The sequence below is a fragment of the Kryptolebias marmoratus genome, linkage group LG15 (assembly GCF_001649575.2).
Source record: "Kryptolebias marmoratus isolate JLee-2015 linkage group LG15, ASM164957v2, whole genome shotgun sequence".
Classification (NCBI taxonomy): Eukaryota; Metazoa; Chordata; class Actinopteri; order Cyprinodontiformes; family Rivulidae; genus Kryptolebias; species Kryptolebias marmoratus.
In genome coordinates, this window is record NC_051444.1 from 24,328,610 (window position 1) to 24,343,461 (window position 14,852).

Here is a 14,852-nt window from a genome sequence, read left to right on the forward strand (position 1 = left end):
CCCTTCCCTCCCTCCCTCCCTCCCTCCCCCTTCCCTTGCTTCCCGTTTGGATTCCACTCTCTGCTCCACCACACCCACGCTTCTTGTTTTAATTTTTGGTCATTTTTTAATTTTGTGTGTGATGCATGCGGGTTAACTGCCTTGTCACGCAGACCCCATAGACCCCAATGTTGACCTGTATGACCTCTTCCATCCTCCATACACCCCAGTACCCGACCCCACCCCCATGATGCCTCCCGTGGGCGTTCAGGCCTCCGTGCTGAGCCACGACACCATCAAGGTGACGTGGGCCGACAGCTCGCTGTCCAAGAACCAAAAGATCACGGACAACCGCTACTACACCGTTCGATGGAAGACCAACATCCCCGCCAACGCCAAAGTGAAGGTGAGATATTGATTTTTTTTCTTCTTATTATTTTATTTTATTTTTTTTCATAGCGTCTTAAATGCAGGATTTCAGGATTTCTTAAATTCAAATTTCATTTCAGAAGAAATGCTCCAATAAAAAGAAGCCCCTGATTCTTTTTTTTAAACAGAAATATCTCGTTCACAGATATTTTATACCTAAAAAGTCTTTGGGTTTTTGTTGATTGTTTTTTGTTGTTGGGGAGGTCCACTCTTGCAGAGAAGTATCGATGTGCTGAAAAGAAAAAGGTATTATCATACGTGGGAATGTAATGAAGCAGCTCCAGATCTCAGGGGCAGCATCGTGCTGGTGTCTGTATCAGAGGTAAAATGACGCTGTCATTTAACCTTTAAACCAAAGTTAGAAGCAACAGATGTTTTTAGAAATGAGTAAAAAAAAACTGTAAAGGATTGGACTAACCCATGTCATTTTACAAAGAGGTGACTTAAAAACTATCAGCACAGTGTTCAACATTAATATGCTTTTTTTTTTTTGTGTGTTCGGCATGATTTGTAATTCAGTTAACGTCACAAAAAATTAATCTAGACGCTGCTGTTTTGTTTACACCAAAGCCAAACAATTAATTTTTTTTTTCTCCACAAAGATGGATGTTTTGGGGGGGGGGTTTCAGTTGTTTTTTTTTTTTTTTTCAATCATCTGATTTTAATTTAACAAAGAAAAAAAAAAAGTTTTTTTTTGGTAAATCTTGAACAGGATCCATTGTTTTTGTTTTTGTTCAGAGTTGTATTTTCACACTTACTCATTAGACAGCAGGAGTTGTGTGAAACAGAAAACACTGGTGATGTGACTGGCTTCAAGGACCGGCCCCGAGCTTTAATAATAAGTGTCAACATCTAAACAGTCCTGGGTCTGTACTTGATTTTCTGCACAGACCTAAGACAGACCTCATCAACTGAGAGGTCCAGACCTGGTTTAGTGTTGTTTTGCTGAAATATGCAAGACCTTCCCTGAAATAGATGTTATCTGGATGGGAACATAAGCTGCTCTAACACCTGTATATACTTTCCTGCATTAATTGAGCCTTTCCAGATGTGTCAACTGCTCATGCCAGAGGCACTAATGCACCCCTATACTATCAGAGAGGCAGGCCTTTGAACCATCTGCTGATAACAGGCTGGATGGTTCCTCTCCTCTTTAGCACAAAGAGAGTGACATTTGTAGTTTCCGAAAATAATTTCAAATATTGATTCTTCAAACCACAGAACAGTTCTCCTCTTTGCCTCAGTCCATTTTAAATGAACTGCGGCTCAGAGAAGATGGCAGAGTTTCTGGATGGTGTTCACATCTGGCTTCTTCTTTACATGATAGAGCTTTAACCAGTATCTGTGGATGACACGGTGAACTGTGGTTACAGACAATGATTAGCTGATGTGTTCCTGAGTCCATGCAGGGATGTCCAAAACAGAATCAAACAGGTTCTTAACGCAGTGCTGCCTATTGTTCTCTTTCCCAAGAGATTCCTCCAGAATCTTGCAATCTTTGATGATATTATGAATTGTCGATGACGAGGCATTCGAAGTCTTCTCAATTTTTCCATCGTGGAACATTATTCTGAGATCGTTCCACTATTTCTAGATGCAGTTTTTCCTTAAACTGGTTGGAGATTCAGCCTCTAAAATGCTCTTTTTCTACCCAGTCCTCTTACTGACCTGTTACAGCCTTTTGTAAATGTATGCAAATCACTGCATTCTGTTTGTTTTTACATTTTACTCAACTTCTTTTTTTTTTTAATTGGGGTTGTACCATGTTGTGGAATTTAAGCTAAATTACTGACAATTTGAAATCAAAACCCCTCTTGTCACACTCATTGTGTCATATTTAAGACATGTACAGGATATGAAAGTTTACTACTATGTCAGAATATACGTTTAAAAGAATGCGCAGACACCCACTAACTTCTTGCTTGAAAAATTCAACCTCATGTGCGGAACATGGCCAGGTAATGGGTTTCTACCGACACCAGTGCTGCGGGAGGAGACGAGAGCAGCCAGAGTGTCCAAACATGGAGGCCAGTAGGCTCTGTATGTGTGTTTAGAAGTGTGTATGTGTTGCAGAATGTCAACACTTGTAAATAGAACGGTGTTGAGAAGAGTGACTGGGCAGCGCGCAGTCGAGCATTGGCCAGCTGCTGGAGGTGTGTGTGTGTGTGATAGTGAGCAATAGAAGTGCTTGTTTTGGCCCATGCTGTACAGAGCTGGTGTGTTTTGCCCTCAAAGCTCAGAACAGAGTATAGCAGCACAGCATGATGCAAAAGGTATGTTTTAAAAATTAAAGCAGTTTGTTGCAAACATCCTATGGCGGATGAGGTTACTCGACGGTTCACGTATATTACCGCTTTTCTGTCAATAACAATACTTTGGACGTGCATTTAACAAATCTACAATATCTACAAAGCAGGGGAAATAAAGCACAGGCAGCAGCCGTCCCTCAGCACTCACATCCGGTTTTATTGGACAAAGTGGAGGATTCTGATGAGTGTGTGCACGCTGAAGGGTTTTTGAAACGTATGGGCCTGTAAAGAGAGAATAATTACTCTGGTGATATAAAAATCAGCCTGAAGACTGTTTACTGGGAGAGCGCAGCATGATGATGAGCATCTTTTGATAAGCAGAGCAGCAGGATTTCTTTAATGCTTCGTTGTACAAACACTCACTCGGATCATCCACCGCACTTCAGCACGTCTGGATCTCCTCGCATCTCAACACGAGTACAAACAATCAGAATGTTAATTACTCATCTGTTTTTGCCAAGTTTTCTTACTCAAGCCATTTTTTTTAGTTAAAATGTAACGTTCAAATCGGGGGGACATCGTTTAGCTGCCCGGTAAGTTTGTGCGACGCGTTGTCGTTAAAATTTCCTAAAAAAAAACTGCTCCGGTTTCACGCGCGTGTGTGTGTGCAAACCTGTGACCGAGCAGAGCTCAGATAAAGGCCTGCGTCTACTGATAAATTATTCAACAAGGACAAGACAAACTGAGAGCAGGGAAGAGAAAAAAAAAAAACAGGGAGGGTGTAGATCTGACAGCGCATTCCCCGTATAGCCAACTCACGGGACAAACGTGCACAAACAAATGAACGCAGATGGAAAATAAATAAACAAATAAAGGTCTCGCACAGAATGCTTCCGTGGAGCTTCCTGTCAGCTGACGGCCTCTGTGCGCAAGCTTCCGCCTGTCATATATCTGAAAGGATTTATGTTTTATTTATCGTCTTTCAGAGTAACACTGAAGCGATTTGAGAGCCGCACGCAGCACATCCGAGTCTTCGGGTTGAACTCTCTCCGTGCGGCTGTAATTAAAGATCTGCTCGGGCTCATTAAGTTCCCGCTCCGTTAATGAAATGCATCGAGAAGCCTCCGCGCTCGGGGAAACTGGCTCCTGCCGGGAGAACGGCCGCGCGGACGGAAGCGCCCCCCAATAACGCCTCGTTTTTAGCTCGAGTCGAACCCGACGGGCTCGTGCATTATTGAGGGGGTGACTGCTCTCAAACTGAAGAGAAAGAGTGGTGTCCTGTCCTACCCTGCTGCCCTCTGTTTGACAGCCCCCAACGGAGAGCTGCACTTTTGTCGCTGCAAAGCGACATCACTGCCGGATCGGATTCTCCCACCAGTCTCCTTTTGTTTTTGTTGTTTTTTTTAAAGCCAAATCAAGCTAGTAGAAGGCAAGATAAATGGTAGCATAAGGCATGCTTTTAAGTACGTCTGCCATGCATTGATGTGGTAAAAGATTTTCCAGCTTATTTGTTGTTTTGCATGTTTAACAGAAAGGCTGCAGTTTGTCGTCTGCGCTCCACCATATGGAGTTTGTTTTTTAGTCCACATGTGCTGAAAATACAGCGAAAGAGATGCATTTACTTTAGGTTTTGAAGCTATAATCTGTGTTACTGTTGGGCTGATGCATTGAGTTAAAATTGAGCGCGGTAGTAGTCGCGAGTTCTTCACAGAGCACACTCCGAGTGTGAGATCTCGCAACACAATGTTGTTTCCAACGCTATAACTTTGGCGTGAAAGGCAAGCAGGTGATAGGCATTTCTTCAGGTAAAAATATTATTCTTTCATCATTTTTGAAAATTGTTTTAAATTAAAACCTGTAATTGTTTCATTAACTAGGAGAACAGCCGTCACACTGTGCTGTTTAGCTTGCAGACTGTGATTTTTACAAAAAACTACAGAAGAAGTGAAATCTTTAACGTGATTCTGTGTGTTTCTGCCCTTCTCTCCTCAGATGGCCAACTCCACCACCCTGAGCCACGTGGTGTCGGGCCTGAAGCCCAACACGCAGTACGAGTTCTCCGTCATGGTGACCAAAGGCCGCCGCTTCAGCACGTGGAGCATGACGGCCGTGGGCACGACCCTGGAGACCAGTAAACGCCGCACACACGAGCACGCGAACGCATTCTGCTCAGACACTCACCGAGAGCGTAGATCAGAGGGGAGGAACACCTGCAGGGTGACAGACCCCCCCCTCCGGCTGGGTGGGAGTAATATTTAATTCTTCACAGCCCAAACTGAGGGGCATGAAGTTGTTACAGGCGATTACAGATGATCAAGTTACGGAAGTTACTTCAACGTAAAATACACAAACTAACCTCATAATAATAATTATAATTTAAAGTATTGGCAAACCCGTGACCAGGTGTTTCAATCTGAGGAGCAATAAGCACCAAACCGGACTCAGTCGTTAGTTCAAGCTTTACAAATAAAATGATTTACTCTCGGTTTCTTGTTTTACTTTTTCTTTCCCGACTGGTTACTTTAACTTGGCTGTTCCTCTTGCTTTGGCTTGATATGCCCAGCATGACGACAGATTTATTTTTTCCTGAATTTTTATAGATAAGAGACTAAAACCTGGTTTGCTACGATTACTTCCTGATTGAGACTTATTACACTCTAAATAGTAGCTGAAAAAAATAGTTTTCGTTTCAGCCCAGCCGGTGGGGGGTTTGTCACACAAGGTGAGCTAGTGGGTAATATCTGCGAGGTCAGGCACATGCAAATGCAAGCTAGGAGCTGAAAATTCCAGAACACACACACGCGTATACACACACACACATTGATGGCTTTACTCACGCTGGTGGAGTTGTTCTTCACTTTGTTTCTTCATCTCCATCCCAGTTCCCAGCTCAGCCCCTAAAGATGTGACTGTGGTGAGCAAAGAAAACAAACCGCGCACCATAATTGTCAACTGGCAGCCTCCCTCGGAAGCCAACGGAAAAATCACCGGTGAGCCCCACAGGTTTTATCGTGCGATTGCATGCTACGCAGCCTCGGAGACATGTTGGATACTTATTCGGACTGTTTAAACCACAGCTCTGAAACCGGAGATGGACCTACGGCGCGCCGAGCGAATAAAGGCCTCATTGTTTTACATGTTTTCAAAAACTACTTTAAAACAAACACAATACCCATGAGAATATGAGCAAATTTTGCCTTTTTTTTAAGCGGAGAGCTTTGGTTTGAGCAAATAGTCTCAAAATATGGATTTTATATTAGAAACTACTACTTAACTCTGTCTGCTGAGAGACATCGTTATGATAAACGCAGCATGCTGACTTCAGATTTTAATTTTTTTTTGTCGTGTCTGCTTTAGGTTACATCATTTACTACAGCACGGACGTTAACGCAGTGGTGCACGACTGGGTTATCGAGCCGGTGGTGGGGAACCGCCTCACACACCAGATCCAGGACCTGACTCTGGACACCACCTACTACTTCAAGATCCAGGCCCGCAACTCGAAGGGCATGGGCCCCATGTCGGAGGCCGTCCAGTTCCGCACGCCGAAGAGTAAGTTTCCGCCTTGGGCCGACATGGAAGGCGGAGCATCGGCACGGTCACCTGTTTTTCTGCATCATAAAGTTGACTTAAAGTAGACGTTTCAAACCGTCTGATCCACCTTGGGGGTTTTGTTTTTCCCTGACACGGAAAAATGTTCTTTTATGGCGACAGTTTGGATCATTCAAATGGTTTTGCCTGATACATTTTAATCTAACAAAAGCTCTTTTTTATTACATTGTAAAAAAAAAAAAACCTCTTAGATTTTCACTTCTCAGGGATGATTTCTCCATAAATTCTGATTAGAGCCAAGCGTGCGTTTGACTCGGTTACCTCGAAGGCTGTTCTCACCGTTTTAATGATCGACAACAACAAAAAACCCCACTTAGGATAAATTAGAATGCAGAGGCGCATGCAGCTCATTTTATTTTTAGGTGAAAATATTTAATCAGTTAGATCTTTTTTTTTTCTTTTACGTATTTTGCCATTGGATTGTTTTGTAAAATGTTGGTGCGAAATATGGGAAATCAATCCAGGTTTTATTGCTAGACGGCGTAATCATTTCCGTATTGATGCTTTGCTCCTAACACCAGCTTGACTTTGCAGCCGTTTGATTTTCCCCACAAATTTGAACTCATTTCTCTAGTTTTGCCTCCTCTTCCTCCCCACAATCCCCATCTCTCTCTTTATTTCGCTGTCCCTCGCTGCTCTTCTAAGCTAACCTTTTTCTTTCTTTTTTTTTTTTTTTTTGCTTTTTTATTGTCTCTTTCTCCCTGCTCTCCTTTGGCCTGTTAAGCTGAGTCCTCTGACAAAATGGCTAATGACCAAGGTAAAACTCCCTCTTCTCACTTCGCACCTCACGTGCCTCTCTGTCTAAATATCTTTGTTTCTGGGCTGATGACAAGTTAGACTGCACTGCATGCTGGCAATTTTTGCTTGTAGAATTTTTTTACTTTTAAGACTTTTAAGTTCTCTCAGAGAAGAATTTAAAAATCCTCTCTTTAAATTTCTTTCTTTATTTTTTTTTTTCCCCAGCCTCAAATCCTCCACCAAAACCAGGACTTCCAGGCAGCCCACATCCACATGACCCTGGGACTCCTCTTGGTAAGATTTTTAAAACCATCCTCTGATTTCTAAAAGTCCCATTCAGCTCACACGACATGTTATTTGTTTCCCCAAACATTTGGTTTTCTGGCTAGATTCCCAAATCATTACATTAGAGGCAAAAGGTTTTACTATGTTACTGAAAAAACTACACTGACAGTTTGTTTTCCACTTGTTAACTCTGAAGTTTAGGATAAAATAGATTTTTTTTTGCGCTGTTAACGGCTCATCCGTCACAATACGGATGCGTCTAACCCAGTCTCTCTCTTCTTGAGGTAAAACAGGTGTCGGAGGTGGTGAAAATCACATCCTGGTCATCGTGGTCATTATCTCGGTGGGAGCCTTCACCATCATAGTTGTGGTCGTGGGTGCCTTCCTGTGCACACGGCGCACCACCTCCCACCAGAAAAAGTAAGATGTCCACTGAAACCCGTACCTCTCCCGTCCAGTGATTGGTTCTTCGAGCTCCGTGCGGCTGTCTGACTCATTTTATCAGTGTCAGTTTATTTATGAAACATTTTAAACAGGTTGGGCAACCATATTACGCACCAGCGTGGATCAAGATGTCAGGATTGAATTGAATGCTTCAGTTGTCTTGCTGACGGATGAATAGTGTTTTCTTTTTTTTAAATTTTGTACCAGCTGCGGCTGATTTGTTTTGAGGTTCAGGAAGTTTATTATCTTCCACGCTTGGATCAGCTCTGTGCAGTCCGAGAAAGGTTGCCATCGTTCTTTTGAGCTTACTTTCAAGAACAGATAAATTTGCATGCATGGACATTTTTTTTATTTATTTAAATGGACTCTAAAAGCCACATCTAACATGAAAACAGAACAAGTCCCAGTATGGACCCTTGAGGAACTCCACATGTAAGCAGGGCTTCCATCTCAAGAGTATTTCTTTATCTGGATTCAGAATATGATTCCAGCTCGGATCTTTCCCGCGTCTTTTCTGCCTTCTCGCCAGACGAGGTCACTGGTCGGCTCTGCTTTCTCTTGCAGAAAACGGGCCGCCTCAAAGTCCTCAAATGGCTCCCACAAATACAAGGGGAACTCCAAGGACCTGAAGCCGCCGGATCTTTGGATTCATCACGAGAGGCTGGAGCTGAAACCCATGGACAAGTCGCCGGATCCCAACCCCGTCATGACGGAGACACCCATCCCGCGCAGCTCCCAGGACATCACGCCGGCTGACAGCGGCCTGGAGAGCACCCCCCACCTGCAGCAGAGGCGCAACTCCTACCGTGGTCAGTTTTTGTTTCCAAAAAGAAGGCCTAAAACTTGATGTTTTGGGAAAAAAAAAAAAAAAATCAAAGTGAAATGTCACCCTTGCTGCCTGAGCGCACATACATAATAGCGCCGAGCATAAAGTCTGGGAGTTCGGCTGGCAGATAGGAAATAGGATTTCGGGAGCCTGACCATGGAAGGAGTTTATTATTTTGACAGGAAATTCTATAACACCTGCGGGTTTTCTTCCAGGAAGCTGTCTGACGGAGTCCTGAAGATGTTTAAGATGCTTACTTTGTCACGTGTCTGTGATGTTCATGTAAAACATTTCATGCTTTTCATATGTGGCGCACAGTTCCCATTGCCTGTCATAATGCTGCAAACACACACATCAATGTCACAACTTCAGGCGATGACAGCCCCAGTTCCGAAAAAGTTGGGACGTTGTGTAAAACGTAAATAAAACCAGAATGCAATGATTTGCAAATGTCACAAACCCATAATTTATTCATAATGTAATGTAGTAAACATATCAAAGATTTTACTATTTTTAGGAAAACAATGAGGTACTTTTGAATTTGATGACAGCAACAAATCTCAAAAAAGCTGAGCAGCTGCTGGAGGTTCTGGGTCTGATGGAGGATTCTAGCTGCTCAACAGTCCTGGTCTTTGCTGGATTCTTTGTTTAATGATGTCCCAAATGTTTTCTATTGATGAGAGGTCTGGACTGCAGGCAGGTCAGTTCAGCACCTGGACTCTTCTTCTATGAAGCCATGTTGTTGTAATGGATGCAGTCTGTGGTTTATTGTTGTCTTGCTGAAATATGAAAGTCCTTCCCTGAAAAAGACATTGTCTGGTTGGGAGTACATGTTGTTTTAAAACCTATAAAACATTGTCTGCATTAATGGAGCCTTTCCAGATGTGTCAGCTGCCCATATCAGAGGCACTAATGTACCCCCATCCCATCAGAGAGGCAGGTTTTTGAACAGTGTGCTGATAACAGGGTGGATGGTCCCTCTTCAAGGCATATTTAAAGTCTTCCCAATTTTCTGTTGAGGAACATTATTCTGAAATTGTTCCACTACTTTCAGATGCATTTTTTTCCACAGACTGGTGATCCTCTGCTCACCTTTACCTCTGAGAGATTCAGCTTCTCTAAAATGCTGTTTTTCTACCCAGTCCTCTTACTGACCTCTCAGCCTAATTAGTAGCGAAATGCTCCTCTGTCCTATTTTTACTACCTTCTGTTGCCTCCGTCCCCAGCATTTTTAAGATGTGTTGCTGCCATGAAATTCAAATTTACCTTATTTTCTCCCTTAGTTTAAACATGTGATGTGTTCACTATGTTGCATTGTGAATTAAATGGGTTTTTTTTTTAGGTTTGTAAGTCATTGCATTCTGTTTTTATTTACCTTTTCCATGACATCTTAACATTTTTCGGAATTGGGGTTGTCTGTACAACACACTTAATCCAAATAGTCATTATTTGACAAAGACACTGAGTTTGACCACGGCATTTTGAAATGCAATCAAAACACAATAATATATAAAGACGGTCACGTTAGAAAGAACTTTAAAATAGCAGCTATCACTGATTGGCTGGTTTCCACCATACCTTTTAGGCCACGAATCAGAAGACAGCATGTCCACACTATCAGGCCGGCGAGGGATGAGGCCTAAAATGATGATGCCGTTTGACGCGCAGCCGCCTCAGCGTAAGTGTGTGTATGTGTGTGTGTGTGTGTGCGAGCTTAGTTTAATCTACACATAGAAAGTAGTCGTTACGTAAAACACTTGGATATCAAAGCACAAAACTCCATTTCACGCTTCTCATAAAATGTTCATTTGTTTTGTGAGGGTTTTTTTTTTTAAAGTATTTTGCTTTCTGAACACAGTGACAACCAGAGTAATCACACGTGTTTATCTCAGGATGCCGCATGCACGTATCTCCGCTGCACGACATCCGCGTCGTTCATCATAATTTCGTGGCTGGTTAAACGTCCCATCCTGTTTGTGTTTACGTGTCCATTTCCATCCGCAGCCGTGATTAGCGCTCACCCCATCCATTCCCTCGATAACCATCACCACCATTATCACATGGGCAGCCTGGTGTCACCGACGCGCAGCTACCTCTACCACCAGGGCAGCGGGTGGCACGCCTGCGCCGCCCCCATCTCCCATCTAGACAGGGTGGACTCCACAGGTGAGACGCTGCCCCCTGCTGGACGGCGGCAGGAACACGCAGGTGGACCGGGCATCCCTGAGCTTGTCATGTTCACTCATTGATTTCTCCTTTTCTCTTTATTTATTTATTTTATCTCATTCCTGTATAGCTGCGGCCATCTTGTTACATTCTTCTTTTATTTCTCTATCATGCTGAGGGAATTTGCTCCTGATCTTTGTGTCTTCAAAATGAACTTTTTATGCTCTTCCTTTTTTTTTTATAAATCTCACAACTTTTAACTTAAACTTTAAATTTCTGGTGGAAATGGGTTTAAATTTAGTGTTGGTTTAGGTTACGTTTCAGGGCAGAGTGTTTAGAGCTCAATAGGTTTTTTTTTGTTTTGTTTTTCAGTCGACTAAAACAGGAATTTTTTAGATTTATCTGTTTTATTTGAGTAAAAGAGTATTCACACTGCCTGTATACTGGTACCTATGTTCTCCCGGGGTTAATAAGGAAAGTCATGAAAGATACTTCACTCCCCCTTTTCAAATGTCTTTTAATACAAATACAAAAAATACTGAATTACAGTGTGGGCATTGTATCACAACCTGAGCAAAACACTAATAAAATAAAAACAGCTAAATTACAGTAAGAAAGCTGCACTTCTTGGAATTCATGAGTTTCTGGGTACCAGGGAGCATAGGGATGACTCTGTATACATATTTTTTTATAGTACATTTCATGCCGTACAGAAAGAATATTTAAAGTTTTTTTCAGAGTTAAATAGAATATCTCCTTGGGCATTTAAAGCATTTGGCATTTGATTATTATTAGAATCTTGGGTCATTTTGGAAGTGGCGAGAGCAGCTGTGAAAAAGACAGGAGACAGAACAGGAAGTGTCAGAGCTGAAGATGTTGAGGTTCTTCTTGGGAGGGACAAGGATGGACAGGATTAGGAATGAGGTCATCAGAGGTACAGCACAGGTTGAAGGACTGGGAGATAAAGTTAGAGAGGCCAGACTGAGATGGTTTGGACATGAGGAGAGGAGGGACAGTGGGGATATTGGTAGAAGGATGTTAGAGACAAAGAGGAGACATATGGATGCAGTTAGAGAGGACATGGAGGGAGTTGGACTGAGGACAGAGGACACAGAAGACAGAGTTAGATGGAGGAGGATGACTCACTGTGGAGACCGCTGAAAAGGGAGCAGCTGAAAGAAGAAGAAGAAAATGATCTTGTTGTTTTTGGAACCAGAAAGTAAACATATTTGAGCAAAAAATGAAGCGAAGCCAAATATTTTAAAATTTATATGCATGAATATGTTCTTTCTGAGTTTATATTACGTTCAATCACTGAATATCTTTTAAATGAGTACCAGTACTGTGTTATTTCTGGATCCAAATGAGATGAACATCAACAGTGTTCTTTTAAAGGCAGTCAGTTTTGGATTCAAACTTCTACAGAATCTGAGCTCGACTGTGGAAATAAAAAACAACAACTAATTAATAAAGACCATTTTTTTTTAAGTAATGTTTTTTAAAAAGTTATTGATGTATTTAAAAAATGTAGGATTTTTGGATTTCAGAGAATTGAAAAAGACACCTAGAAAAAAAAACAACTTTCAGTGAAAACCTGAAAAAATGAGAACCTCATTCAGGGCTACTTGTGAAAATCCCAGAAATTAAAATCACAAATAAAACGTAGTCTACCCGTCCACAGATGATCAGTATTCCAGATGCTATGAGGACTTTGAAGACATGGTTAGGAAAAAGACAGGTTTGTTGTGTTCCTTGGGTTCATTATAATCTGAATTAAAGCTGTAAATACGATGCTGCTCCGCACGCTTTGGAAAGCCCATTAACCGAGGAACGAGAAGGGTCCGTTTCTCTTCAGCTGAACGTGACAGATAATGCCATTTGTATTAGCACAGAGAAGCTGCAGCTGACTGTTTTATTATCAGGATCATCTATTATTCATCATCTTTTTCAGTCACTTGGTTCGAATAATGTAGACTTCGAGTTGATGTCTTTAAATTGCCAATTCTTTTACAAGTCCCACCCATTAAATAGCACAGCGGGCTAAATAAAACTTTAATTTATTCCGTTTGCAGAAGCGGCATCAAATGAATAATTAATTTTTAAAAAATGGCTTTAGTGGTTAATTATCCAATTTGTCGACATCCTAGAGATCTGGTGAATAGTTTTCTGACCGAGTGTTGAGGAAAATATCAAAACTGCAGATTGCGAGCTCGATGCGGGAGGATTAACGTGCTTATTTCTGCTGCACAAGACGCCAGTTTTCAGCCCCCTCCCACCCCCACTGCCTCGTGTGCCTCTCTTCTCCAGAGTCAGTGAGGAACACCCCCTGCTCGGAGCCCCTGCCTCCGCCCGTCACCGTCGCCTCCTCGCAGGTCTCCTGCCCGTCCGAGATCCTGGCCGACCCCGAGGGCAGCTACCACGGCTCCACCACCACCGAGGACGAGCCCAGCTACTCCAGCAACCTGCCCCCCCACCGCTCAGCCCACCCGCACGCCCACGCCCACCCGCTCAAGAGCTTCGCCGTGCCTGCCATCCCGGCCTCGGGCCATCCGTCGTACGAGTCGTCCGCCCTGCCCAGCAACCCCCTGCTCGCGCAGAGCGGTGAGCGCGAGAACAAAACCGTTTACCTCCGAGTCTTCCTCGGGAGCTTCATTCATATCCTTATACACTGTTTGTTCAGCTTTAACAATATTTCCAGAGCACAGTAAGACAGGAACCAGTTTATCAAAGTAAAGTGAGATTTAGCTGCAGCTTCTTTTCTTATTGGGGCTGTCTTCATCAGGACAGTGTCTCACTGGGCTAGGCTGGTGGAGACTAAAAGAGAACGACATTCATTCCCTGAGCCCATGTGAAGTGAAATTTATTTATATAGCACTTTTCCACAACAAGGCGATTCAAAGTGCTTTACAACACAGAAACAACAATCAGGTACAGAATCAAATGCAGAGATAAAAACACATGTCTGCTCAGCGGGATTCCAAGGGGAAAGATTTTCTCAGGATTTTGATTCCAGCTAGTGGGCAACAGCGCAGCCCAGTGCGATCCCGGCTTTATTTACAGATCACAAAGGTCAGCTCAGGGTGCCGAAAGGAAACAAGTCCAACATGGTGCAGTCCGATTCAAAAGTGTTGAAAATAAATCAGGTTTAGTCAGATTCAGATCCAAATTCACAATCCAATTTAACTCAATTTATGTATATATATTTATAAGGAAGCCAACAGATTGCACTGCGTCGTCTTTTGGGTTCAGTCCTCCACCTTGATTGTGCCTGAGGAGGTGGGTGTAGGTGGAGAGGACAGATGTCCCTTTAACAGAAGGACACCTCCAACAGAAGAAGAGAAACATTAAGACAGAAGCACCTAACAGGACTCCACTAAAGGCAGCTCTGAGGAGAGGGGGACCTGATCCGGTCCCAACGACGTCCGTTCCAAACCGCTCAAGTTTTTGTTTCTCCGTTCTCTCCCCCCCTTCTCCCCAGGGCCTCCCACCCACCCTCACGTGGTGAAAACGGCCTCCATCGGGACGCTGGGCAGGACGCGCTCGCCGATGATCGTCACCGTGCCGAACGCCCCCGACGTACCGGAGACCAGCAAGATGCTGGAGGACGTAGACAGCGTGAGTGCAGCGCCTCACACTGGCAGATAGTGGCACCCGCAGTCTTGTCTCCAGGCCTGATGATGATGAATGTTTGACATCGTTTCCGTCTTTAAGTTTGGCTCATCGCACTGTCATGTGATTTGGGGTTTGGGACTGGTTGTAACCACATTTTCTGTTTGTTCTTTCTCCCTTTTTGTTCTCTTCAACTTCAACCTCACGTTCCGTTCGTCTCCATGTCGGCTGCTTCTCCATCACATCATAACTGATCTTCTTTTTTTTAATTTTTTTTAACAACCGAATGGTTTAATTTTCTTTTTACCATCCAACTTGAACCTCGTGGCCGCTCTCTGACTGGCTCTCGCCCACTTTTCTTTGCTGCCTCTTTTTTTTCTTCAGTGTCACTGACCCATCCTTCCTCCCGCCCGCCCCCCCACTCAGCTCGCCTCACCCCACCCATACAGCTCCTCCTGTCTGCTGTGACCGATCCCTGACTGACCCTTTTCCTCCTCCTTTTCTCTCTCTTCCTT

The 14,852-nt window shown here is 43.3% G+C and overlaps 1 protein-coding gene across 1 annotated transcript in view; it reads left to right on the forward strand.

Annotated features, from left to right (window-relative positions):
* neo1a (neogenin 1a) overlaps window positions 1-14,852 on the forward strand; it is a gene marked incomplete in the record, with an annotated part of 189,449 nt that overhangs the window by 173,851 nt on the left and 746 nt on the right. Inside the window, 12 exon segments of the mRNA XM_025005509.2 lie at window positions 153-385; window positions 4,650-4,788; window positions 5,540-5,647; window positions 6,015-6,209; window positions 6,994-7,026; window positions 7,233-7,301; window positions 7,577-7,712; window positions 8,301-8,545; window positions 10,148-10,240; window positions 10,567-10,728; window positions 13,036-13,329; window positions 14,207-14,343. Coding sequence (XP_024861277.1) covers window positions 153-385; window positions 4,650-4,788; window positions 5,540-5,647; window positions 6,015-6,209; window positions 6,994-7,026; window positions 7,233-7,301; window positions 7,577-7,712; window positions 8,301-8,545; window positions 10,148-10,240; window positions 10,567-10,728; window positions 13,036-13,329; window positions 14,207-14,343 — 1,844 coding nt within the window.